This window comes from Mesoplodon mirus (genome assembly GCF_964341445.2).
Source record: "Mesoplodon mirus genome assembly, chromosome: X".
In the NCBI taxonomy this organism is placed as follows: domain Eukaryota; kingdom Metazoa; phylum Chordata; class Mammalia; order Artiodactyla; family Ziphiidae; genus Mesoplodon; species Mesoplodon mirus.
Window position 1 is genome coordinate 101,947,907 of NC_138981.1, and position 24,383 is coordinate 101,972,289.

At 41.1% G+C, this 24,383-nt stretch overlaps 1 protein-coding gene across 2 annotated transcripts in view; it reads left to right on the forward strand.

Moving 5' to 3' along the window:
• Positions 1–24,383, forward strand: part of DOCK11 (dedicator of cytokinesis 11) — a 201,390-nt gene that overhangs the window by 77,797 nt on the left and 99,210 nt on the right. For both annotated transcript variants that reach the window (XM_082610835.1, XM_082610836.1), the window contains exons 17-23: positions 1,351–1,535; positions 1,624–1,689; positions 3,983–4,075; positions 6,108–6,231; positions 19,969–20,090; positions 20,698–20,784; positions 22,362–22,451. In XM_082610835.1, coding sequence (XP_082466961.1) covers positions 1,351–1,535; positions 1,624–1,689; positions 3,983–4,075; positions 6,108–6,231; positions 19,969–20,090; positions 20,698–20,784; positions 22,362–22,451 — 767 coding nt within the window. The remainder of the gene's footprint in view (positions 1–1,350; positions 1,536–1,623; positions 1,690–3,982; positions 4,076–6,107; positions 6,232–19,968; positions 20,091–20,697; positions 20,785–22,361; positions 22,452–24,383) is intronic.

The window sequence follows — 24,383 nt, forward strand, 5'->3', positions numbered from 1 at the left end:
GAAACGGAGCCAACGTGGCTCTAGTGTAGTGTGTGACGGGCACAAGGGAGAGTAGGAGATGAAGTAGGAGAAGTAGGAAAAATCACGTCATGTAGAGAACTGTAAAGACCATGGTAACTCCTTAAAAGACTGAATTTCATTCCAAGTACCATGAGAAGTCACGAAAAGATTGAAGTAGGAGAGTGGCAATTGACATTTTAAAACATCTAAGAGTACAATGGATTATTTTTTTCCTAAAGAAATAATTTGAAGTGTAGACAGGAGTTTATGCATAAAGGTGTTCATTGCAGTGTTGTTTATGTGGGGTGGGGGGATTTGGAAACAACCAGAGCCCAACACTGTTAAGGCAATTATGGTATCTAGATACCATGAAACTTTATGCAGCTATGAAAAATGATGTTTACAAAGAATTCATGAAATAAGACATCAGATGAAACGCCAAAAAAACCCAGGATAAAGTTCTGTATACAGTGGGATTTTTGTGTTGTTATATAAAACATGCATAGGAAGAAGACTAGAAGAAAATATGCCAAAATATTAGTAGTAGTTATCTCTGGGTCGTGAAATGATCACTTGTTTCTTTGTACCTTTACTCTATACCTCCAGATATTCTGTTGTAAGTATCGCTATAATAGAAAGCCATACCCAATGAAAAATATTGTGTCCTCAGGTCTGACTCTCCAGGGTCTTCCTTCTCCATCAGTATTGCTCTGCAGCAAGGACCAGCGGTCTTAGAGCCCCTTAAGTGTATGAATAACCTTTACTACAAGGGGCTACCTCAATAACGTGTGCTGCTGCTACACCTCTCTGAGGCTTTGTGTTTTCCACTTTCGGGAGGATTGAATTTATTATTGGTAACACATCATAAGATTCGTAGTTTCCAAAGGCTGCCATTATTTCTTAAGTGAAAATTTGCACCTGCACCAAGTTAACTTTTTAAGCGTGACTAGCCATGAGCTAATTGGCATAAATTTACTGTTACTTCCCTGATACCAATAGACATTTGCAGTGAGAGCTAAATTGCAGTCACAGGAGGAGAAATGTAATGGATTTCTCTGCAGAGTTTAAATTTGTCAAAATTATGATGTGTTACATTTGGCAAATCACTCTACGTTGAGAATGAAATAGCAATCCACGTCTGGTTTGAAGGGTTTCACGAAAATCAGCATCAGGCTACTTACTCCTCCTTGTTCTTCTGGGTTCTTAAAGTGCTTGTATAACTTTTTGTCAATCACTAAGAATTCTATTTGTTAAACTGCTCTTTGAGAACACAAATCATGTATATTTTTTATAAATGCAGGAATGTGTTCATGATTGTTATATCTTTGCCTGTTCTTTTTTCTGCTATAGACTGTATTACGTCTTCATATGTGCCCCTGAAGCCTTTTGAAAAGACTTGTCAACATATTGCTGTGGAAGTTGAAGAGTTTGTTCCAGAAATGACAAAATATTGTTATCCATTTACTGTTTACAAAAACCATCTATATGTGTATCCCTTGCAGTTAAAATACGATAGCCAGAAAACATTTGCCAAGGTACACGGTGTAAACTATACCTTTTGGGGTGGAAAACGTTATTTATAATTTTGTGTTGTCACTCATTTTGAATGATGAATCATTTTAGGCAAGGAACATCGCGGTCTGTGTGGAATTCCGGGATTCGGATGAAAGTGATGCTAGCGCTCTAAAGGTTTGTTTGTGATATTGACAAGCATGCGTTTTTAGTAGAGATAGAGATTTTGGTACTCGGTAGTTCCGTATGCTACGTTTAATGTGTTTAAATGTCAAAGAAAATGTACTAATGCGACAAATGTTATATCATCTTCTCTACTCTTACACATTAACTATAAGAATGCGTTGAATACTAAGAAATAACAAAATCAGTTAGGAGCATATATAGCTTTCAAAATGGGTAAGCTTCATATGCCAGATTTTTGCCTTTGCTCCACTTTGATTTTGCATTGCTCCAATGCCCAGTCACAAGGTCGTTTTCTCCTATGACCTGACAGCTTATAACGGTACCATCAGGGGAGTTTAAACTCCTTTCTCCTTGAAACCTGAACGGGCTTCGAGCTGACAGAAGCTTTGATCTGAGATATGACTTCTAGTCTGTGGCTGGCCACATGGTGCCTCCAAACTTGAATTAGTGATCTACGAAAAGCATCTCAGCATTACCTGATACCACAGTCCTTACATACCTGTCACTTCACAGTGCCCTTACGTTTTCACCTTTTATAGCCGCTTTTTACTTTTGGCTCTTTAGCCCATTAATCAGAGGCCTGAGAGAGAAGTCAGACCGTCTAGCCATCACAAAGTGTTTATCTGGCTTCCCAACTTCTCTAGCTTGAGCCTAAATCAGACAGATGGATGGCAAATCTTCCACTTAAATCACCTTGGGATAGAGGCTAGAATAGCCCCAGTTAAGTCATTGAATGTTTAATAGCTCTGACCTTTGAAAAGAGAGTTTTTCCACAGAGAAAGCTAAGTTAAATTAAGAATTAGCTGGCTCAAATTAGGTGTATGTTCTCTGATTCTTCCTTCAGTGGAGATGAGAATAACTTTTTCTTCGCCCCCATGTGGTATCCTTTTGGTTTTTTTTACATCTTTATTGGAGTATAATTGCTTTACAGTGGTGTGTTAGTTTCTGCTTTATAACAAAATGAATCAGTTATACATATACATATGTTCCCATATCTCTTCCCTCTTGCGTCTCCCTCCCTCCCACCCTCCCTATCCCACCACTCTAGGTGGTCACAAAGCACTGAGCTGATCTCCCTGTGCTATGAGGCTGCTTCCTACTAGCTATCTATTTTACGTTTGGTAGTGTATATATGTCCATGCCACTCTCTCACTTTGTCACAGCTTACCCTTCCCCCTCCCCATATCCTCAAGTCCATTCTCTAGTAGGTCCGTGTCTTTATTCCCATCTTACCCCTTAGGTTCTTCATGACATTTTGTTTTTCTCAGATTCCATGTATATGTGTTAGCATACGGCATTTGTCTTTCTCTTTCTGACTTCACTCTGTATGACAGACTCTAGGTCCATCCACCTCACTACAAATAACTCAATTTCGTTTCTTTTTATGGCTGAGTAATATTCCATCGTATATATGTGCCACATCTTCTTTATCCATTCATCCAATATCCTTTTTGTATACTTAAAGATTCTTAGGTTACCTCTCCGAAGTGCCTGCAAATTGCCTTCATGACCATATTTAAGGAGAGCTGGCGTTGCACTCACGTGGAGTGTCACTTTCATTTCTTAGCTGGCCCGGAGGCTAGCTCTGAAGTACCCGAGTGAGGCAGTTAGGACCTTGGCACAGTGACTCCATATATTCATCCTTGAACTTATTAGGCCCATGGAAGTGAAAAGCTCACACTAGAAATGAAATCGGATCTTTCCATGGAACCATAGAAAGCCTTCCATTAATTTTATTGGTGTAACAGCAAGCCGGTGACTCTTAAACTGTGGCTCATAAAGTGAGAGAACAGTAAGCTAGTCTGTAGCTTAATGGACATTCAATTTCTAATTCCTCGAGGCTAGGAATGGATCTGCTGTTGGTTCTGTTTTGTTAACTCCTCGCCTTACCCACTGCACAGCGAGCATTCAGCAAATGTTGCTGACTGACTGAGGGGGAGCTTCTCATATTAAGAAGTGCAGATAGCACGAGAGAAGTAAGCTTTCCAGGTCTGGTTGGAGAGTGTTTCCCTTCCAAATGATTAGAAGTGTTCAGCCTCTTACTGTCGGCTAGGTTGGAATTCTATTTCTCAGATGGCCGGAAATTCAGAAGTATCCATGCAAGCCAAGTAAGGCGATGTCTGGGGTGGTGTCTGGAGTGACTCTAAATGATTTGGAATTTACAGGTTCATGGTGAGAGCTGGGTGGGCTTGGCCGTGACCCTGGGCTCACAGATGCCTCTAACTGTATGTGGTTCCCTAGCATCATGTTTAAAGAGTGGTGACTCTGTTTCCTTCTTTTACAGTGTATTTATGGAAAACCTGCGGGGCCTGTTTTTACCACAAACGCTTATGCTGTTGTCTTGCATCACAACCAAAATCCAGAGTTCTATGATGAGGTAAAGCGCGTTATTTTGACATTTACAAAACCCAGTGGTGGCTCTTCTTTTTCTCTTTGAATCATTTCCAATACTGTGTCTGCACTTTCACTCCCTGAATGTTTTGTCCCATGAAAATAGAAAATGTCACATCAGAACGAGGGGCCACTGCCTGCTTGGTGCCCTTTGGTGACAGTGGAAGATTGGCCCACAAATTGAAGGGGCTCTGGCGTGAGATAATGTAGGGAACAGACACCACACTGGAAAGGGGATTCTAGCCCTTACTTTGACAACAACTGGCTCCGTGATCTTGAGCAAGTCACTTCCTCTTTCTGAGTCTCCATTTCCAAAGCTTTAAAATTAAAATAAGAAATTTAGAAGGGATTTTCTGAAGGCCCTTTTAGCTGTTTCTTCCTGTGGTTCTGCGTGGGAGGGTGCAGCCTCTCTGTAAGTGAAATGCTCCAAGAGACACAGGCATGGCTGGGTCCCCAGAATCCCATTGGCTGCACTAAATGCCTCAGCGCAATGTAGACAGAGGGGGCTGGTGCGGTCTCCCGGCCTCTGAGCGCCCTTCCTCAGTCTGCCTTTCTGACCCTGTCCCTGGCTCTCTTTCCTTCTTCCCACTTCTCTATCTCTATGTCTCTGTGTCCTTGCCAGTGTCTCTCTTAGTGTCTCTGTCACAGCCTCTTCTCGTCTGTGTGTAGCCAGCTTATCCAAATCCGCAGACTGCTTTTGATGGCTACATGTCTCCATGGAACCCAGACGTGCATCCCAGGCCAGAAGCTCTGCTGTTTCTGTTTCTCAGGTTCCACGTCTCTATCCCTGGCTTGGTCTGAAACCATCCCCTCTGCTGTCCTGATTTCCCCAGGCCCAGCTGCTGTTGTATGGAGGCCTTAAACCCCAGCCCAAGGCTCACTCATTCCTTCGCAGTCCAGTGCCCCTACTTTCTCTGGGGATGGAGAGGAGGGTAGTGGGACTTTGCATTTTCGCCACCCAGGGAGGGCGTATGTCCATATTGATGTGCAGCAGAGCATTAGATACCCAGATGGTCTGGATGCTGTGAATAGGCATATTCTGTGGTGAAATATACCTACAACAGAAATTAATTATAACACCAAAACCATGCCTTGTGTGAATGATAATTAGGCCAGATGTCCCATCACCAAGCTGTTTAATACATCCCTCTCTATAACCAATGTCAGTCACTAGAGAAAACTTGTTCATGTAGTAAGTAGTCCACATTATCTTCAGGAAGTCAGAAATGGACTTTTCAAGCATTCACTATATATTAACCAGGAAAGTGAGTGTGAGCGTGTGTGTGTGTTTGCATGTGTTCCTGTGCAGGTCCACGTATGTGTGTTAAATCAATTAAATCTGTAATCTGTCTCCCATATACTTCCCAGGAGGCATTACAAACAGGCAGTTGGGTTCTGACTGGAAAAGTACTTGCAATGCTTGTACTAAAGTATTAATTTTTAGTATTAAATTCGTGTGTCAGGATGATACTTTTTATTTACTCAAGAGTAAGATTGTGTTTTTCTTCTAAAGAAATTTATATAAACTGTAATTTGTGGATCCCATAATACCACAATGACTTTTTGCATGTTTATTTGTAAAGACTTAATTTTTAATTCATGCAGAGGAGGGCAGTGATTTCGAAAAAAGCAGCCTTTCAAATTCAATGCACATTGTAGATGGATTGAATTCACTGACTCACATTGAGTTACAGAGTTTCCCTGGGCTGTAAGGATGTGGTTTTGATCCAGTGTTTCAGAAAATCCTGCTGCAAAGTTGAATCCAGGAGAATCCACTGGACTCTCCAGCAAAAGTAATAAATCAGCCCTCACAACCCAAGAGAATATTGTTGTCAAACTGTGAAACTGACCAGAAAAGCATTTGGAATATATTTAAATCATATCTATTATTTGACCACTTGGCCTGTGACTTAGAAAAGTATGTCATTGGAAAAGTATGATGAAACAGAGCTAAACGTCTGACAGTCCAGCTTGACAATGAAAACAAAACTCTATGTGTAATTTTGCTTTCATTTCAGATTAAAATTGAGCTTCCCATTCACCTGCATCAAAAACATCATTTGCTTTTCACTTTTTATCATGTAAGTTGTGAAATTAACACAAAGGGAACAACCAAAAAGCAGGATACAGTTGAAACTCCAGGTACGTGTGCTCTTTAAATGTCTCTCTCTAGAGCTATTTGAAATGGAGGTGTCTTGGCTATATATAACCTCTTTTCATCGAGGTACAGACCACTTCCCCTCACCAAAAAGTACATTTCTGAGTAAAAAGTTCATTGGTGAAAGATGAATTATATGTTCGTTTTATCATTATTTCTACCCAACGTCATGTCCAAATGCTTGCCAGTGTACTTAGACTACCATAGGCAACGTAAAGTAATATTGCCCCTCTCAGAGAGAAACATATTGTGATACAGTGTTTTTGTCATTTCTTTCACATAGAATAGCCCGGCAACCAGAATTTTCCAGTTCTGCCCACTGAGAAGAGGGATGTGAGCCCAGAGCCATGGGCGTTTTTGAACCTGAGGGAGATTGGGATTCTAGTGAGAGGAGGACAGGTTTAATGAGCTGAGTGAGTTGAATAAGCTTTGGTAGTAAAGCTCCAGTCATGGTCTCATTCAGCAAGGCTTTAGATAAGCCAATGGGAAGCATCCTTAGGAGAACATAGAAGGCCCTAAGAACATGGCCCATGCCACACATACTATATCAATATCAGCATGCCCTGGGATTCAGATCCAAGCTAGCCTGGACCAATCTTTATTTAATTTAATTAATTAATTAATTTTATTTATTATTTTAAACATCTTTATTGGAGTATAATTCCTTTACAATGGTGTGTTGGTTTCTGCTTTATAACAAAGTGACTCAGTTATACATATACATATATCCCAATATCTCTTCCCTCTTTTTATGGCTGAGTAATATTCCATTGTACATACGTGCCACACCTTCTTTATCCATTCATCTGTCGATGGACTCTTAGGTTGCTTCCATGTCCTGGCTATTGTAATCAGAGCTGCAATGAACATTGTGGTACATGACTCTTTTTGAATTATGGTTTTCTCAGGGTATATGTAATCCCAGTAGTGGGATTGCTGGGTCATATGGTAGTTCTATTTTTAGTTTTTTGAGGAACCTCCATACTGTTCTCCCTAGTGGCTGTATCAATTTACATTCCCACCAACAGTGCAAGAGGGTTCCCTTTTCTCCCCAACCTCTCCAGCATTTATTGTTTCTAGATTTCTTGATGATGGCCATTCTGACTGGTGTGAGATGATATCTCATTGTAGTTTTGATTTGCATTTCTCTAATGATTAATGATGTTGAGCATTCTTTCATGTGTTAGTTGGCAATCTGTATGTCGTCTTTGGAGAAATGTCTCTTTAGGTCTTCTGCCCATTTTTGGATTGGGTTGTTTGTTTTTTTGATATTGAGCTGCATGAGCTGCTTTTAAATTTTGGAGATTAATCCTTTATCAGTTGCTTCATTTGCAAATATTTTCTCCCATTCTGAGGGTTGTCTTTTCGTCTTGTTTATGGTTTCCTTTGCTGTGCAAAAGCTTTTAAGTCTCATTAGGTCCCATTTGTTTATTTTTGTTTTTACTTCCATTTCTCTAGGAGGTGGGTCAAAAAGGATCTTGCTGTGACTTAGGTCATAGAGTGTTCTGCCTATGTTTTCCTATAAGAGTTTGATAGTGTCTGGCCTTACATTTAGGCCTTTAATCCATTTTGAGTTTATTTTTGTGTATGCTGTTAGGGAGTATTCTAATTTCATTCTTTTACACGTAGCTGTCCAGTTTTCCCAGCACCACTTATTAAAGAGGCTGTCTTTTCTCCACTGTATATTCTTGCCTCCTTTATCAAAGATAAGGTGACCATATGTGCATGGGTTTATCTCTGGGCTTTTTATCCTGTTCCACTGGTCTATATTACTGTTTTTGTGCCAGTACCATACTGCCTTGATGATTGTAGCTTTGTAGTATAGTCTGAAGTCCGGGAGCCTGATTCCTCCAGCTCCGTTTTTCATTCTCAAGATTGCTTTGGCTATTCGGGGTCTTTTGTGTTTCCATACAAATTGTGAAATTTTTTGTTCTAGTTCTGTGAAGAATGCCAGTGGTAGTTTGATAGGGATTGCATTGAATCTATAGATTGCTTTGGTTAGTATAGTCATTTTCACAGTGTTGATTCTTCCAATCCAAGAACATGGTATATCTCTACATCTGTTTGTACCATCTTTAATTTCTTTCCTCAGTGTCTTATAATTTTCTGCATACAAGTCTTTTGTCTCAATAGATAGGTTTATTCCTAGATCTTTTATTCTTTTTGTTGCAATGGTAAATGGGAGTGTTTTCTTAATTTCACTTTCAGATTTTTCATCATTAGTGTGTAGGAATGCCAGAGATTTCTGTGCATTAATTTTGTATCCTGCTACTCTACCACATTCATTGATTAGCTCTAGTAGTTTTCTGGTGGCATGTTTAGGATTCTCTGTATGTATAGTACCATGTCATCTGCAACAGTGACAGTTTTACTTCTTCTTTTCCGATTTGGATTCCTTTTATTTCTTTTTCTTCTCTGATTGCTATGGCTAAAACTTCCAGAACTCTGTTGAATAATAGTGGTGAGAGTGGACAACCTTGTCTTGTTTCTGATCTTAGTTGAAATGCTTTCAGTTTTTCACCATTGAGGATGATGTTGGCTGTGGGTTTGTCCTATATGGCCTTTATTATGTTGAGGAAAGTTCCCTCTATGCCTACTTTCTGCAGGGTTCTTATCATAAATGGGTGTTGAATTTTGTCAAAAGCTTTCTCTGCATCTATTGAGATGATCATATGGTTTTTCTCCTTCAATTTGTTAATATGGTGTATCACATTGATTGATTTGCATATATTGAAGAATCCTTGCATTCCTGGAAAAAACCCCACTTGATCATGGTGTATGATCCTTTTAATGTGCTGTTGGATTCTGTTTGCTATTATTTTGTTGAGGATTTTTGCATCTATGTTCATCACTGATATTGGCCTATAGTTTTCTTTCTTTGTGACATCCTTGTCTGGTTTTGGTATCAGGGTGATGGTGGCCTCGTAGAATGAGTTTGGGAGTGTTCCTCCCTCTGCTATATTTTGGAAGAGTTTGAGAAGGATGGGTGTTAGCTCTTCTCTAAATGTTTGATAGAATTCGCCTGTGAAGCCATCTGGTCCAGGGCTTTTGTTTGTTGGAAGATTTTTAATCACAGTTTCAATTTCAGTGCTTGTGATTGGTCTGTTCATATTTTCTATTTCTTCCTGATTCAGTCTTGGCAGGTTGTGCATTTCTAAGAATTTGTCCATTTCTTCCAGGTTGTCCATTTTATTGGCATAGAGTTGCTTGTAGTAATCTCTCATGATCCTTTGTATTTCTGCAGTGTCAGTTGTTACTTCTTATTTTTCATTTCTAATTCTGTTGATTTGAGTCTTCTCCCTTCTTTTCTTGATGAGTCTCGATAATGGTTTATCAATTTTGTTTATCTTCTCAAAGAACCAGCTTTGAGTTTTATTGATCATTGCTATTATTTCCTTCATTTCTTTTTCATTTATTTCTGGTCTGATCTTTATGATTTCTTTCCTTCTGCTAACTTTGGGGGTTTTTGTTCTTCTTTCTCTAATTGCTTTAGGTGCAAGTTTAGGTTGTTTATTCAAGATGTTTCCTGTTTCTTAAGGTAGGATTCTGTTGCTATAAACTTCCCTCTTAGAACTGCTTTTGCTGCATCGCATAGGTTTTGGGTCGTCGTGTCTCCATTGTCATTTGTTTCTAGGTATTTTTAAATTTCCTCTTTGATTTCTTCAGTGATCACTTCGTTATTAAGTAGTGTATTGTTTAGCCTCCAATGTGTTTGTAGTTTTTACAGCTCTTTTCCTGTAATTGATATCTAGTCTCATAGCGTTGTGGTCGGAAAAGATACTTGATACAATTTCAATTTTCTTAAATTTACCAAGGCTTGATTTGTGACCCAAGATACGATCTATCCTGGAAAATGTTCCATGAGCACTTGAGACGAATGTGTATTCTGTTGTTTTTGGATGGAATGTCCTATAAATATCAATTAAGTCCATCTTGTTTAATGTATCATTTAAAGCTTGTGTTTCCTTATTTATTTTCATTTTGGATGATCTGTCCATTGGTGAAAGTGGGGTGTTAAAGTCCCCTACTATGATTGTGTTACTATCGATTTCCCCTTTTATGGCTGTTAGCATTTTCCTCATGTATTAAGGTGCTCCTATGTTGGGTGCATAAATATTTACAATTGTTATATCTTCTTCTTGGATTGATCCCTTGATCATTATGTAGTGTCCTTCTTTGCCTCTTGTAATAGTCTTTGTTTTAAAGTCTATTTGTGTGATATGAGAATTGCTACTGCAGCTTTCTTTTGATTTCCATTTGCATGGAATATTTTTCTCCATCCCCTCACTTTCTGTCTGTATGTGTCCCTAGGTCTGAAGTGGGTCTCTTGTAGACAGCATATATACAGGTCTTGTTTTTGTATCCATTCAGCCAGTCTGTGTCTTTTGGTTGGAGCATTTAATCCATTTACATTTGATGTAATTATCGATATGTATGTTCCTATTCCCATTTTCTTAATTGTTTTGGGTTTGTTATTGTAGGTCTTTTCCTTTTCTTGTGTTTCCTGCCTAGAGAAATTGCTTTAGCATTTGTTGTAGAGCTCATTTGGTGGTGCTGAATTCTCTTAGCTTTTGCTTGTCTGTAAAGGTTTTAATTTCTCTGTCAAATCTGAATGAGACCCTTGCTGCATAGAGTAATCTTGGTTGTAGCTTTTTTCTCCTTCATCACTTTAATTATGTCCTGCCTCTCCCTTCTGGCTTGTAGAGTTTCTCTTGAAAGATCAGCTGTTAACCTTATGGGCATTCCCTTGTGTGTTATGTATTGTTTTTCCCTTGCTGCTTTTAATATTTTTTCTCTGTACTTAATTTTTGATAGTTTGATTAATATGTGTCTTGGTGTGTTTCCTCTTGGATTTATCCTGTGTGGGACTCTCTGTGCTTCCTGGACTTGATTAACTATTTGCTTTCCCATATTAGGGAAATTTTCAAATATAATCTCTTCAAATATTTTCTCAGTCCCTTTCTTTTTCTCTTCTTCTTCTGGGACCCGTATAATTCAAATGTTGGCGTGTTTAATGTTGTCCCACAGGTCTCTGAGACTGTCCTCAATTCTTTTCCTTTTTTTTTCTTTATTCTGCTCTGCAGTAATTATTTCCACTATTTTATCTTCCAGGTCACTTATCTGTTCTTCTGCCTCAGTTATTCTGTTATTGATCCCTTCTAGAAATTTTTAAATTTCATTTATTGTGTTGTTCATCACTGTTTGTTTGCTCTTTAGTTCTTCTAGGTCCTTGTTAAAAGTTTCTTGTATTTTCTCCCTTCTATTTCCAAGATTGTGGGTCATCTTTACTATCATTACTCTGAATTCTTTTTCTGGTAGACTGCCTATTTCCTCTTCATTTGTTAGGTCTGGTGGGTTTTTGCATTGCTCCTTCATCTGCTGTGTCTTTTTCTGTCTTCTCATTTTGCTTAACTTACTGTGTTTGGGGTCTCCTTTTCACAGGCTGCAGGTTCTTAGTTCCCTTTGTTTTTGGTGTCTGTCCCAAGTGGCTAAGGTTGGTTCAGTGGGTTGTGTAGGCTTCCTGGTGGAGGGGACTAGTGCCTGTGTTCTGGTGGATGAGGCTGGATCTTGTCTTTCTGGTGGGCAGGTCCACGTCTGGTGGTGTATTTTGGGGTGTCTGTGGCCTTATTATGATTTTAGGCGGCCTCTCTGCTAATGGATGGGGTTGTGTTCCTGTCTTGCTAGTTGTTTGGCATAGGGTGTCCAGCACTGTAGCTTGCTGGTCGTTGAGTGAAGCTGGGTGCTGGTGTTGAGATGGAGATCTCTGGGAGATTTTCGCTGTTTGATATTACGTGGAGCTGGGAGGTCTCTTGTGGACTAATGTCCTGAACTTGGCTCTCCCACCTCAGAGGCGCAGCCCTGACGCCTGGCTGCAGCACCAAGAGCCTGTCATCCACATGGCTCAGAATAAAAGGGAGAAAAAAAGGAAAGAAAGAAAGCAAAAGATAAAATAAAAGTTACTAAATTAAAAATAATTATTAAAAAATTTTAAAAATAATAAAAAAAGAAAGAGGAGAGTAACCAAACCAAAAAACAAATCCACCAGTGATAGCAAGCGATAAAAACTATACTGAAACATACAAGCAAAAAAAAAAAAAAAACAGACAGACAGAACCCTAGGACAAATGGTAAGAGCAAAGCTATACAGACAAAATCACACACAGAAGCATACACATACACACTCAAAAAAGAGGAAAAGGGGAAAAAAATATGTATCGTTGCTCCCAAAGTCCGCCTCCTCAATTTGGGATGATTCGTTGTTTATTCGGGTATTCCACAGATGCAAGGTACATCAAGTTGATTGTGGAGATTTAATCCGCTGCTCCTGAGGCTGCATGGAGAAATTTCCCTTTCTCTTCTTTGTTCGCACAGCCCCTGGGGTTCAGCTTTGGATTTGGACCCGCCTCTGCATGTAGGTCACCCTTTGGCGTCTGTTCTTCATCCAGACAGGAGGGGGGTTAAAGGAGAGGCTGATTAGGGGGCTCTGGCTCACTCAGGCTGGGGGGAGGGAGGCGTATGGATGGCGGGCGAGCCTGCGGCGGCAGAGGGCGGCGTGACGTTGCACCAGCCTGAGGCGCGCCGTGTGTTCTCTCGGGGAAGTTGTCCCTGGATCACGGGACCCTGGCAGTGGCGGGCTGCACAGGCTCCCGGGAGGGGATGTGCGGATAGTGACCTGTGCTCGCACACAGGCTTCTTGGTGACTGCAGCAGCAGCCTTAGCATCTCATGCCCGGCTCTGGGGTCCGCGCTGATAGCTGCGGCTCGCGCCTGTCTCTGGAGCTCGTTTAGGTGGTGCTCTGAATCTCCTCTCCTCGTGCAGCAGGAAACGGAGAGGCAAGAAAAAGTCTCTTGCCTCTTTGGCAGGTCCAGACTTTTTCCCGGACTCCCTCCCGGCCAGCCGTGGCGCACTAATCCCTTCAGGCTGTGTTCTCGCCGCCAACCCCAGTCCTCTCCCTGCGGTCCAACCGAAGCCCGACCCTCAGCCCTGCCCCACCGCGGTTGAGCAGACAAGCCTCTCGGGCTGGTGAGTGCCGGTCGGCACCGATCATCTGTGCGGGAATCTCTCCGCTTTGCCCTCTGCACCCCTGTTGCTGCGCTCTCCTCCGCGGCGCTGAAGCTTTCCCCTTCCACCACCCATAGTCTCCGCCCGCGAAGGGGCTTCTAGTGTGTGGAAACCTTTCCTCCTTCATAGCTCCCTCCCACTGGTGCAGGCCCCGTCCCTATTCTTTTGTCTCTGTTTTTTCTTTTTTCTTTTGCCCTACCCAGGTACGTGGGGAGTTTCTTGCCTTTTGGGAGGTCTGAGGTCTTCTGCCAGCGTTCAGTAGGTTTTCTGTAGGCGTTGTTCCACATGTATATGTATTTCTTAAGTATCTGTGGGGAGGAAGGTGATCTCCACGTCTTACTCTTCTGCCATCTTGAAGCTCCTCTCTATTTATTTATTTTTGGCTGCATTGGGTCTTTGTTGCGCACAGGCTTTGTATAGTTGCGGCGAGTGGGGGCTACTCTTTTTTGTGGTGCACGGGCTTCTCACTGCGGTGGCTTCTCTTGTTGCGGAGCACGGGCTCTAGAGCTCAGGCTCAGTAGCTGTGGTTCGCGGGCTCTAGAGCCCAGGCTCAGTAGTTGTGGCACACGGGCTTAGTTGCTTCGTGGCATGTGGGAGCTTCCCGGACCAGGGAGCGAACCCATGTCCCCTGCACTGGCAGGCGGATTCTTAACCATTGCACCACCAGGGAAGTCCCTGGACCAATCTTAAATTTGTTCATTTGTTCATTCACTCAGCAAATATGTCTGCATATGTATTATGTATAAGATATTATAGGAGGTACTATGGAGAATACAGTGGAGAACCAAGCATAGATCTCATCTTCAGTGAGCACATGATCTTGTAGGGGAAATGAGACCTATGTAGACATTCATAATACAAGATACAAAGTAGTAGTTACCAAGAAAATGGTGCTATGTGATGTCAGAGAAGAGCCAGTTATTACTTCAGCTGGTGGAGGGACAAGTGGCTGGGAATTAGGTAAGGCTTCCAGGAGGAGATGGTGTTTGGGTGAGGCCTTAAAGGGCAGGGTAGAGTTTGATAATGCAGTGATGGCAGGAAGGTAGAGGATTCCAGGATGAAGGAACAGCTGGTCCAGAGGCAGAGTATTGAGGGGTCTGGACAGGGAACCACAAGTAATTCAATAGGATCAAAGCACAGGGTGCTGGGGAGGGAATCACAGGATGCCAGGTTGGAAAGGAAGCGTCAGATGGTGGAAAGCCCTGAATGCCAGGTTGTGGGTTTGATTTTATTCTGTTACCAATAAGGAAGTACTGGAGGGTTGTAAACACCAGTAAGAGCTGTTTTGCAGGAAATCTAATCAGGCAGCATTATAATGGGTGAGGTGAGTTGGAGCAGGAAGAAGGAAGGAAGGAGGAAACACCAGTTATGGGGCTATTTCTGAAGTCCAGGAGAGAAAGGGGGCCGCACTATGGCTGTAACGGGGCGGGTGGAGGAAAAGAGAATTGCAGAGGAATATACTGAACCTGGCAAGTGATTGGCTACTAGAGAGAGAATTCAAAGTTAGCACTAAAGTTTCGAAACTGGAAAGAAGGTATTGCCAGGTAGCAGAATTGTGGGTAGGGATGGTAGATTTTGACTGATGTTGAGTTTGAGGTGCTAGTGAGACATCTGAGTGATGCCCGGCACACAGCAGGACTGAATATTAGGAAGTTCCCTTTGTGGATAGGGTGGTCCTCTTTTATTTTTTTTTATTTTTTTTTTATTAGTTTCTGCTTTATAACAAAGTGAATCAGTCATACACATACATCTGTTCCCACATCCCTTCCCTCATGCATCTCCCTCCCTCCCACCCTCCCCATCCCACCCCTCCAGGCGGTCACAAAGCACCGAGCTGATCTCCCTGTGCCATGCGTCCGCTTCCCTCCATCTATCTACCCCACGTTTGGTAGTGTATATATGTCCATGCCTCTCTTTCGCTTTGTCACAGCTTACCCTTCCCCCTCCCCATATCCTCAAGTAGTCCATTCTCAAGTAGGTCTGTGTCTTTATTCCCGTTTTACCCCTAGGTTCTTCATGCCATTTTTTTTTTAATTCCGTATATGTGTGTTAGCATACGGTATTTGTCTTTCTCTTTCTGACTTACTTCACTCTGTATGACAGACTCTAGGTCTATCCACCTCATTACAAATAGCTCAGTTTCGTTTCTTTTTATGGCTGAGTAATATTCCATTGTATATATGTGCCACATCTTCTTTATCCATTCATCCGATGATGGACACTTAGGTTGTGTCCAGCTCCGGGCTATTGTGAATAGAGCTGCAATGAACATTTTGGTACATGTCTCTTTTTGAATTATGGTTTTCTCAGGGTATATGCCTAGTAGTGGGATTGCTGGGTCATATGGTAGTTCTATTTTTAGTTTTTTAAGGAACCTCCATACTGTTCTCCATAGTGGCTGTACCAATTCACATTCCCACCAGCAGTGCAAGAGTGTTCCCTTTTCTCCACACCCTCTCCAGCATTTATTGTTTCTAGATTTCTTGATGATGGCCATTCTGACTGGTGTGAGATGATATCTCATTGTAGTTTTGATTTGCATTTCTCTGATGATTAATGATGTTGAGCATTCTTTCATGTGTTTGTTGGCAGTCTGTATATCTTCTTTGGAGAAATGCCTATTTAAGTCTTCTGCCCATTTTTGGATTGGGTTGTTTGTTTTTTTGCTATTGAGCTGCATGAGCTGTTTATAAATTTTGGAGATTAATCCTTTGTCAGTTGCTTCATTTGCAAATATTTTCTCCCATTCTGAGGGTTGTCTTTTGGTCTTGTTTATGGTTTCCTTTGCTGTGCAAAAGCTTTGAAGTTTCATTAGGTCCCATTTGTTTATCTTTGTTTTTATTTCCATTTCTGTAGGAGGTGGGTCCAAAAGGATCTTGCTGTGATTTATGTCATAGAGTGTTCTACCTATGTTTTCCTCTAAGAGTTTGATAGTTTCTGGCCTTACATTTAAGTCTTTAATCCATTTTGAGCTTATTTTTGTGTATGGTGTTAGGGAATGATCTAATCTCAAACTTTTACATGTCCTTGTCCAGTTTTCCCAGCACCACTTATTGAAGAGGCTGTCCTTTCTCCACTGTACATTCCTGCCTCCTTTATCAAAGATAAGTTGGCCATATGTGCATGGGTTTATCTCTGGGCTTTCTATCCTGATCCACTGATCTATCTTTCTGTTTTTATGCCAGTACCACACTGTCTTAATTACTGTAGCTTTGTAGTATAGTCTGAAGTCAGGGAGCCTGATTCCTCCAGCTCCGTTTTTCATTCTCAAGATTGCTTTGGCTATTCGGGGTCTTTTGTTTTTCCAAACAAATTTTGAAATTTTTTGTTCTAGTTCTGTGAAAAATGCCAGTGGTAGTTTGATAGGGATTGCATTGAATCTGTAGATTGCTTTGGGTAGTACAGTCATTTTCACAATATTGATTCTTCCAATCCAGGAGCATGGTATATCTCTCCATCTATTTGTATCTTCTTTAATTTCTTTCATCAGTGTCTTATAATTTTCTGCATACAGGTCTTTTGTCTCCTTAGGTAGGTTTATTCCTAGATATTTTATTCTTTTTGTTGCAATGGATCAATGGGAGTGTTTTCTTGATTTCATTTTCAGATTTTTCATCATTAGTGTACAGGAATGCCAGAGATTTCTGTACATTAATTTTGTATCCTGCTACTTTACCAAATTCATTGATTAGCTCTAGTAGTTTTTCGGTAGCATCTTTAGGATTCTCTATGTACAGTATCATGTCATCTGCAAACAGTGACAGCTTTACTTCTTCTTTTCCGATTTGGATTCCTTTTATTTCCTTTTCTTCTCTGATTGCTGTGGCTAAAACTTCCAAAACTATGTTGAATAAGAGTGGTGAGAGTGGGCAACCTTGTCTTGTTCCTGATCTTAGTGGAAATGGTTTCAGTTTTTCACCATTGAGGACAATGTTGGCTGTGGGTTTGTCATATATGGCCTTTATTATGTTGAGGAAAGATCCCTCTATGCCTACTTTCTGCAGGGTTTTTATCATAAATGGGTGTTGAATTTTGTCGAAAGCTTTCTCTGCATCTATTGAGATGATCATATGGTTTTTCTCCTTCAACTTGTTAATATGGTGTATCACATTGATTGATTTGCGTATATTGAAGAATCCTTGCATTCCTGGAATAAACCCCACTTGATCATGGTGTATGATCCTTTTAATATGCTGTTGGATTCTGTTTGCTAGTATTTTATTGAGGATTTTTGCATCTATGTTCATCAGTGATATTGGCCGGGTGGTCCTCTTTTAGATCCCCATAGAAATTGCAGTTCCTTCAGGGGAGGGACGTTGCAGGTTGAGAAGAAATCTGGCAGAATGATGAGAACCTATGGCAGTGCACCTGCTGAGCAACAAATGACTATTTCCTCATCCAAATCCTAGACAGATTGAGCAAGATGCTTAGTGGAGTGTGAGATGGTTGTTCTATGTGCCACTCGTCACTTTTTTTTTTTTTTTTAATGGTACGCGGGCCTCTCACTATTGTGGCCTCTCCCATTGCGAAGCACAGGCTCCGGACGCGCAGGCTCAGCGGCCATGGCTCACGGGCCCAGCCGCTCCACGGCATGTGGGATCTTCCCGGACCGGGGCACGAACCTGTGTCCCCTGCATCGGCAGGCAGACTCTCAACCACTGCGCCACCAGGGAAGCCCCCACTCATCACTTTAAAAAAAATATTTAAAAAAATTTTTTGAAGTGTAGTTGATTTACGATGTTTCAGGTGTACAGCAAAGTGATTCAGTATATACACCTATATATATATATATATATATTCTTTTTCAGATTCTTTTCCATTATAGGTTATTACAATATATTGAATATAGTTCCCTGTGCTATACAGTAGGTCCTAGTTGTTTATCTATTTTATATAGAGTAGTGTGTATCTGTTAATCCCAAACTCCTAATTTATCCCTCCCTCCCCACCACTCATCACTTTTAACCGTCCATCCTTTAAGTGGCTTCACATCTTTGAGCCAGATGGCTTGTGCTTGACATTGTACCTTGATAGCTTCCAAGTGTGCTAGATGAGTTTTGAGTGCAAGACACCCTTGGCCATGCTCTGATTGATTCACAGTACAAAATGTTGCCCAAGAAATTCCATAGAGACAGAAAAGAGATCAGTGGTTGGCCAGGACTGGAAGAAGGGGAAATAGGGTGTGACTTCTAAGGGCATATGGAGTTCCTTTCTGGGGTGATGAAAAAGTTCTGGAATTAGATAGTGGCAATAGATGCACAGCTCTGTGAATATACTAAGAACCATTGAATTGTATATTTTAAATATTCAGTAGATGAATTGTATGGCATCTGAATTATATCCCAGTAAGAATTTCTATAAGGAAAAAAAATGTTGCCTAAGAAGAAGAAATATATTTTCCTTTTCCTACTTTCTGGACTGGAAACCTTTTGTCATTTGTCTAATTTTCAGTTTAACTACTTTGACAGAGTCCTTTTGCATGGTTTTTCTGCTCATGTTACTTTCCTCTGCTTTTTCTAAAAGAAGATCTCTGGGCAGAGCATTTCTGAAGTTGTACTAGTAAGATGCCCTTCAGGCATGTTTCAGCATCTGAGAAAGCCATTCAGTCTGCTTAGAGAAAGCAACATATTAGTCTCTTTAAGAATTAAAGCATTTGCCAAATTAAACACGTGAATGAAAACATTCTAACCAGATTTGTGTTGACTTCTGTGCTCACAGTGTAAACACATGCACGCGTGCACACACAGACACACACACACGCACTCACGCAAAGTATTTCAAAACATCAGAAAGCAATGGCTTTCAAAAGTACTCTCCAGCCAACACCCTCTCTCATATGCCAGAACTCAGTCCAGAGCAAGCTTTTTTACAGCTGAGTTATAAACACTTGAAGCCCAGAGTAATCTCTATAATGGAAATACTGACATCGCTTGACTTGAGCAACACAGATGGCTCTCGCTTTTTTAGCTAGAACATGATGAGTTTTCTAATAGGCAGCCAAGAGGCTCTTTGGGGTAGAACTGTTAAGAAATGTAGAGATTGGGAGGAAAATCTCTCAGTGGATTGCAGTTGTAAGCACTGTGCCCTGGCTGCATTCTCCTACTACCCCTCTTCCTTCTGTAATCAGGAAAACTGCCCAGATAAATACTGCCTTGTATAAGTATGGAATGTAACCTTGACTTGTGACCTGAATTTTCTGCAGTCCTTGCTTACCCTAGGGTTGCTGGAAGCAACAGTGGTGATTGTTGTCTCAGATATGAGACTCTGTAAGGATGGACGAGAGACATCTGAATCCATTTAAAAAATAAGTCTACCAAAAATTCTCCCCCATTGTGTCAAGATAATGAAATTGATGCACTTTAAACGTTTTCAAGTGTTTTGGTATATTAACCCACTTTGGTCTCTCAATCACTCTGTTTGATAGAAGAGCTGTGTGTTGTTGTTCCCGTCATTATAGTCAAGGAGGTAGCATGAATAACCTGTTAGTGGTCAGGCTAGGATTAGGAAGCGATCCAAACTCATTGTGCCTTCCCCAGTACTCGGATGCCCAACACCTGGACTCCCACATACAGACCTGCCCTGCTCCCCAGTGAGCAGACGTTGGTGTAGCTAATTGCATTTGCAATTTCATTTCTCATGGTTGTTTATTGTCTTGGCAGTTGGCTTTGCCTGGGTACCTTTGCTGAAGGATGGTAGAATCATCACATTTGAGCAGCAGCTGCCAGTTTCCGCTAATCTTCCCCCAGGCTACTTGAATCTGAATGATGCCGAATCAAGAAGGGTAAGAAAATATCTGTATTTGTTGAAGTAATCATGATGAAATGCTTTTTTCCCCTCTTTTTAAAAAACTTTATTGAAGTATAGTTGATTTACAGCATTGTGTTAATTTCTGCTGTCCAGCAAAGTGATTCAGTTATACATATATGATGAAATGTTTAAAAAGTAGAATACTGTTGGCATAGTCTGGTCTGGTTGATAGCTACTCAGAGTGTGGTTTGAGGGCCGGTGCTGGTCCACGACAAAGGTAAGTATAGAAAATGAGTGTTGAGAAGCTTGTATAATAGTTTGACAAAGTAACCTCATGTCTGTTGATTCTAATAACGATTTTTAAAATAGGACTTCGATTTTGTGCATCATGAAAAGAATTCATTTATTTAGTAATTTTTATTGTCATTTGGAAAAGTATCAGCCTGCAAAGGATTGGAAATTCAAAATGGTTTAGGATACATTTATTCTAAAGGCAGGTTATTTTATCCAATAATTCCCTATGTACAAAACTAACACATTTGTTTCTGAAAGAAAATGTTGCAATGCATAAAGGCGTTATATGTTGCTCATCTATCCATTGCTATGGTACAGAAACTCATGTGTGTATTTTCTCTTCACAGCAGTCTAATGTGGATATTAAGTGGGTAGATGGTGCAAAGCCTTTGTTGAAGATTAAAAGTCACTTGGAGTCTACCATTTATACTCAAGTAAGTTGCATCACCTGAATTTTGTCAATTTTAATACTTGAGTATATTTCTGGATTAAAATAGACTATATTCGATTCTACAGCCTTAGAGAAGTTGTGGCCTGAAAGACTTTCTCATTAGTAATAACATCATACTTTTTTTTTTTTTTTTTGCGGTACGCGGGCCTCTCACTGTTGTGGCCTCTCCCGTTGCGGAGCACAGGCTCCGGACGCGCAGGCTCAGCGGCCATGGCTCACGGGCCCAGCCGCTCTGCGGCATGTGGGATCTTCCCGGACCAGGACACGAGCCCGTGTCCCCTGCATTGGCAGGCGGACTCCCAACCATTGCGCCACCAGGGAAGCCCTATTCTTAATAATAGCTCAAATTTAAAAATTCTTCTCAAATTACTAAATCCTTTTACCTATTAATGCCCTTTTTCTTGTTTCAGGATTCTATCCAGTATAGCGTGTTACATTTAGTTGTCGTATCTCCTTAGGCTCTTCTTGGCAGTGACAAGTTCTGAGACTTTCATTGTTTTTGGTCACCTTGTCAGTTTTCAGGACTACTGGTATTTTGTAGGATGCCCCTCTGTTGGGATTTGTCTGACATTTTTCTCATGGTTAGACTAGAGTTGAACACAGAAATTTGCAGTCAGTGGATCATGGCTGGCCACTACAGTTTGCTCTTAGCCTCGGCATCCATGAAATTAGGATCAAGTACCTGTGAAACGCCTCAAGCACAGTTTGAAAAATCACGGATGGAGAAGGTGAAGTCCACGCTCTTTGGTGTGGCCTACATGGTCCCTCTCAATTCCCCCCACCCACTTCATCATTTTAGAGGAAAAGAAACCGAGGCTCGCTCGGGTTAGATGATTTACCCCAGGTCACACAGGTAATAATTAGAGGAAGCAGGTCAAAATCCAAATTTCATGATTCTGGTTCCTGATACAGTCCATGCTGTCCACAAGTTCAATATCTGTAGATTCCATACAGGACAGCTGGACACTGGCCGGTGCAGGGCCAGGGTACATTGGGCACTGAATGCCTGGGACTTGTTCTGGTGACTCCCTGCTGCTACGTTTTCTTCACCTGTCAATTCAGACCTCTCTTCCTGCTCGTTTCATTAAAATATAGAAGCAGCCCAACTTCAGAGGCTACACTAGCCAAAAAAGAGATTAAACAAATGTGTGACTACTTGGGCATAAATGGTGACCTACCTGGTGTGCTTAGGTACATGGTGAATGTGCCTGGTTTTGCTGCTTTGTGTGATGGTCGAGAGGACTATGGGACTCATTTAGGAACATGCATGTTGGTAGCTGCAGATGCCAGTCTGGCCATTAGAAGACCCAGGGAAACAGGTTTCCAAGATTCCAGGGTGGCGGGGTGTGGTGCGGGGGCGGAGCCTGTGCTTTGCAGGTGGGACGGAGGGAGACGCAAGAGGGAGGAGGTATGGGGATGTATGTATACATACAGCTGATTCACTTTGTTGTACAGCAGAAACTAACACACCATTGTAGAGCAATTATACTCCAATAAAGATGTTAAAAAATAAAAAAAAATGAATCAAATTTCATATGGCTGTGTCCATCTGTTTTTCAGGATCTACATGTGCACAAATTCTTCCATCATTGCCAGCTGATTCAGTCAGGCTCGAAAGAAGTTCCAGGGGAGCTCATTAAATATTTAAAGGTAAATGAACAGTAGCTTTCTGTGAAAGGTTTGTTTTTCATGTCGTTCGGTTGCCACATTTTTTGACGTGGGGGAAAATAAATCAAACGAACCCTTTAAAAATACTTTTGGCTGTGTATCCTCGAGAGAACACTTTCTATTATGTGCTTTTCCATCAAGGGGCTGTTTAGAAGCAGACCGCAGAATTGCTACATTAGGAAGAAAATGTTTTAGCCAGAATTCGTTGACATATTTTTGAAAATCTCATGAAAATGTTTATTTCAGTTCCATAAATTGATTTTTCCAGGCCTTTTCTCATCTTGCCGATGGCCTGGTAAAGGTGGAGAAAGCTTGGGGAAAAGGGCCAGGAGAAATGGAGTCACTCTTTCTTGGAATGAAATGTGAAATGATTCCTGTGTTCACAGGTGAAAGATTATCAGAAGGGTCAGCTAAAAAAAGAGAACCTAGTTTCTGCATGTTGCATAGGAGGGAGTCATAAGTAACACCATATTTTATCAAATGTATTGAGAATCCAAGACTCCATTTATTCCCTAATGTGGTGGGACAGGGCGCACGTCATGGGACCCAGCTAACAGTGACTTTTCTTTTATCTGCTCCTTCAGTAGATCAGCCATGGCCAGTCTGAGGCATTTTTATTTTAAGTGAAGCCTCTACAGGATTTCCCTTTAAGCATATGTTAATAGTGAATGATATTCTCAGGAAATGAAAAGGTTCATTTCTTTCAGAGAGGTAGTATGACATGAGGTAATACACGTATGGGTTCTGGAATCACAAACTGAATTTGTGTCCCAGGTCTGTCACTTATTAGCTCTGTGATTGACCTTGACCAACTTACTTAACTTCTCCAAGCCTTTGTTTCTTTTTCTCTCACATAAAGATAAAAACCTACTTGTAGTCATGAGAGAAATGCAAATCAAAACTACAGTGAGGTATCACCTCACACCAGTCAGAATGGCCATCATCAAAAACTCTACAAACAATAAATGCTGGAGAGGGTGTGGAGAAAAGGGAACCCTCTTGCACTGTTGGTGGGAATGTAAATTGATACAGCCACTATGGAGAAAACTGTGGAGGTTCCTTAAAAAACTAAAAATAGAACTACCACACGACCCAGCAATCCCACTACTGGGCATATGCCCTGAGAAAACCATAATTCAAAAAGAGTCACGGACCACAGTGTTCATTGCAGCTCTATTTACAATAGCCAGGACATGGAAGCAACCTAAGTGTCCATCAACAGATGAATGGATAAAGAAGATGTGGCACATATACAGTGGAATATTACTCAGCCATAAAAAGAAACGAAATTGTGTTATTTGTAGTGAGGTGGATGGACCTAGAGACTGTCATACAGAGTGAAGTAAGTCAGAAAGAGAAATACAAATACCGTATGCTAACACATATATATGGGATCAAAAAAAAAAGAAAAAAATGGTTATGAAGAACCTAGGGGCAAGATGGGAATAAAGATGCAGACCTACTAGAGAATGGACTTGAGGACACGGGGAGGGGGAAGGGTAAGCTGGGACAAAGTGAGAGAGTGGCATGGACATATATACATATATATATATATACTACCAAATGTAAAATAGATAGCTAGTGGGAAGCAGCCGCATAGCACAGGTGCTTTGTGACCACCTAGAGGGGTGGGATAGGGAGGGTGGGAGGGAGGGAGACGCAAGAGGGAGGAGATATGGGGATATAGGTATATGTATAGCTGATTCACTTTGTTATACAGCAGAAACTAACACACCATTGTAAAGCAATTATACTCCAATAAAGATGTTAAAAAACAAAACAAAACAAAAAAAACAACCCACTTGTAGGGTGGTTACGAGGCCTCAGTGAGATAAGGCATCTGCTATATAGTATTCATTCATTCCACACTTTTTTCTTGAGTGCATCCTATGGGCCAGGCTTCGTTCTAAACAT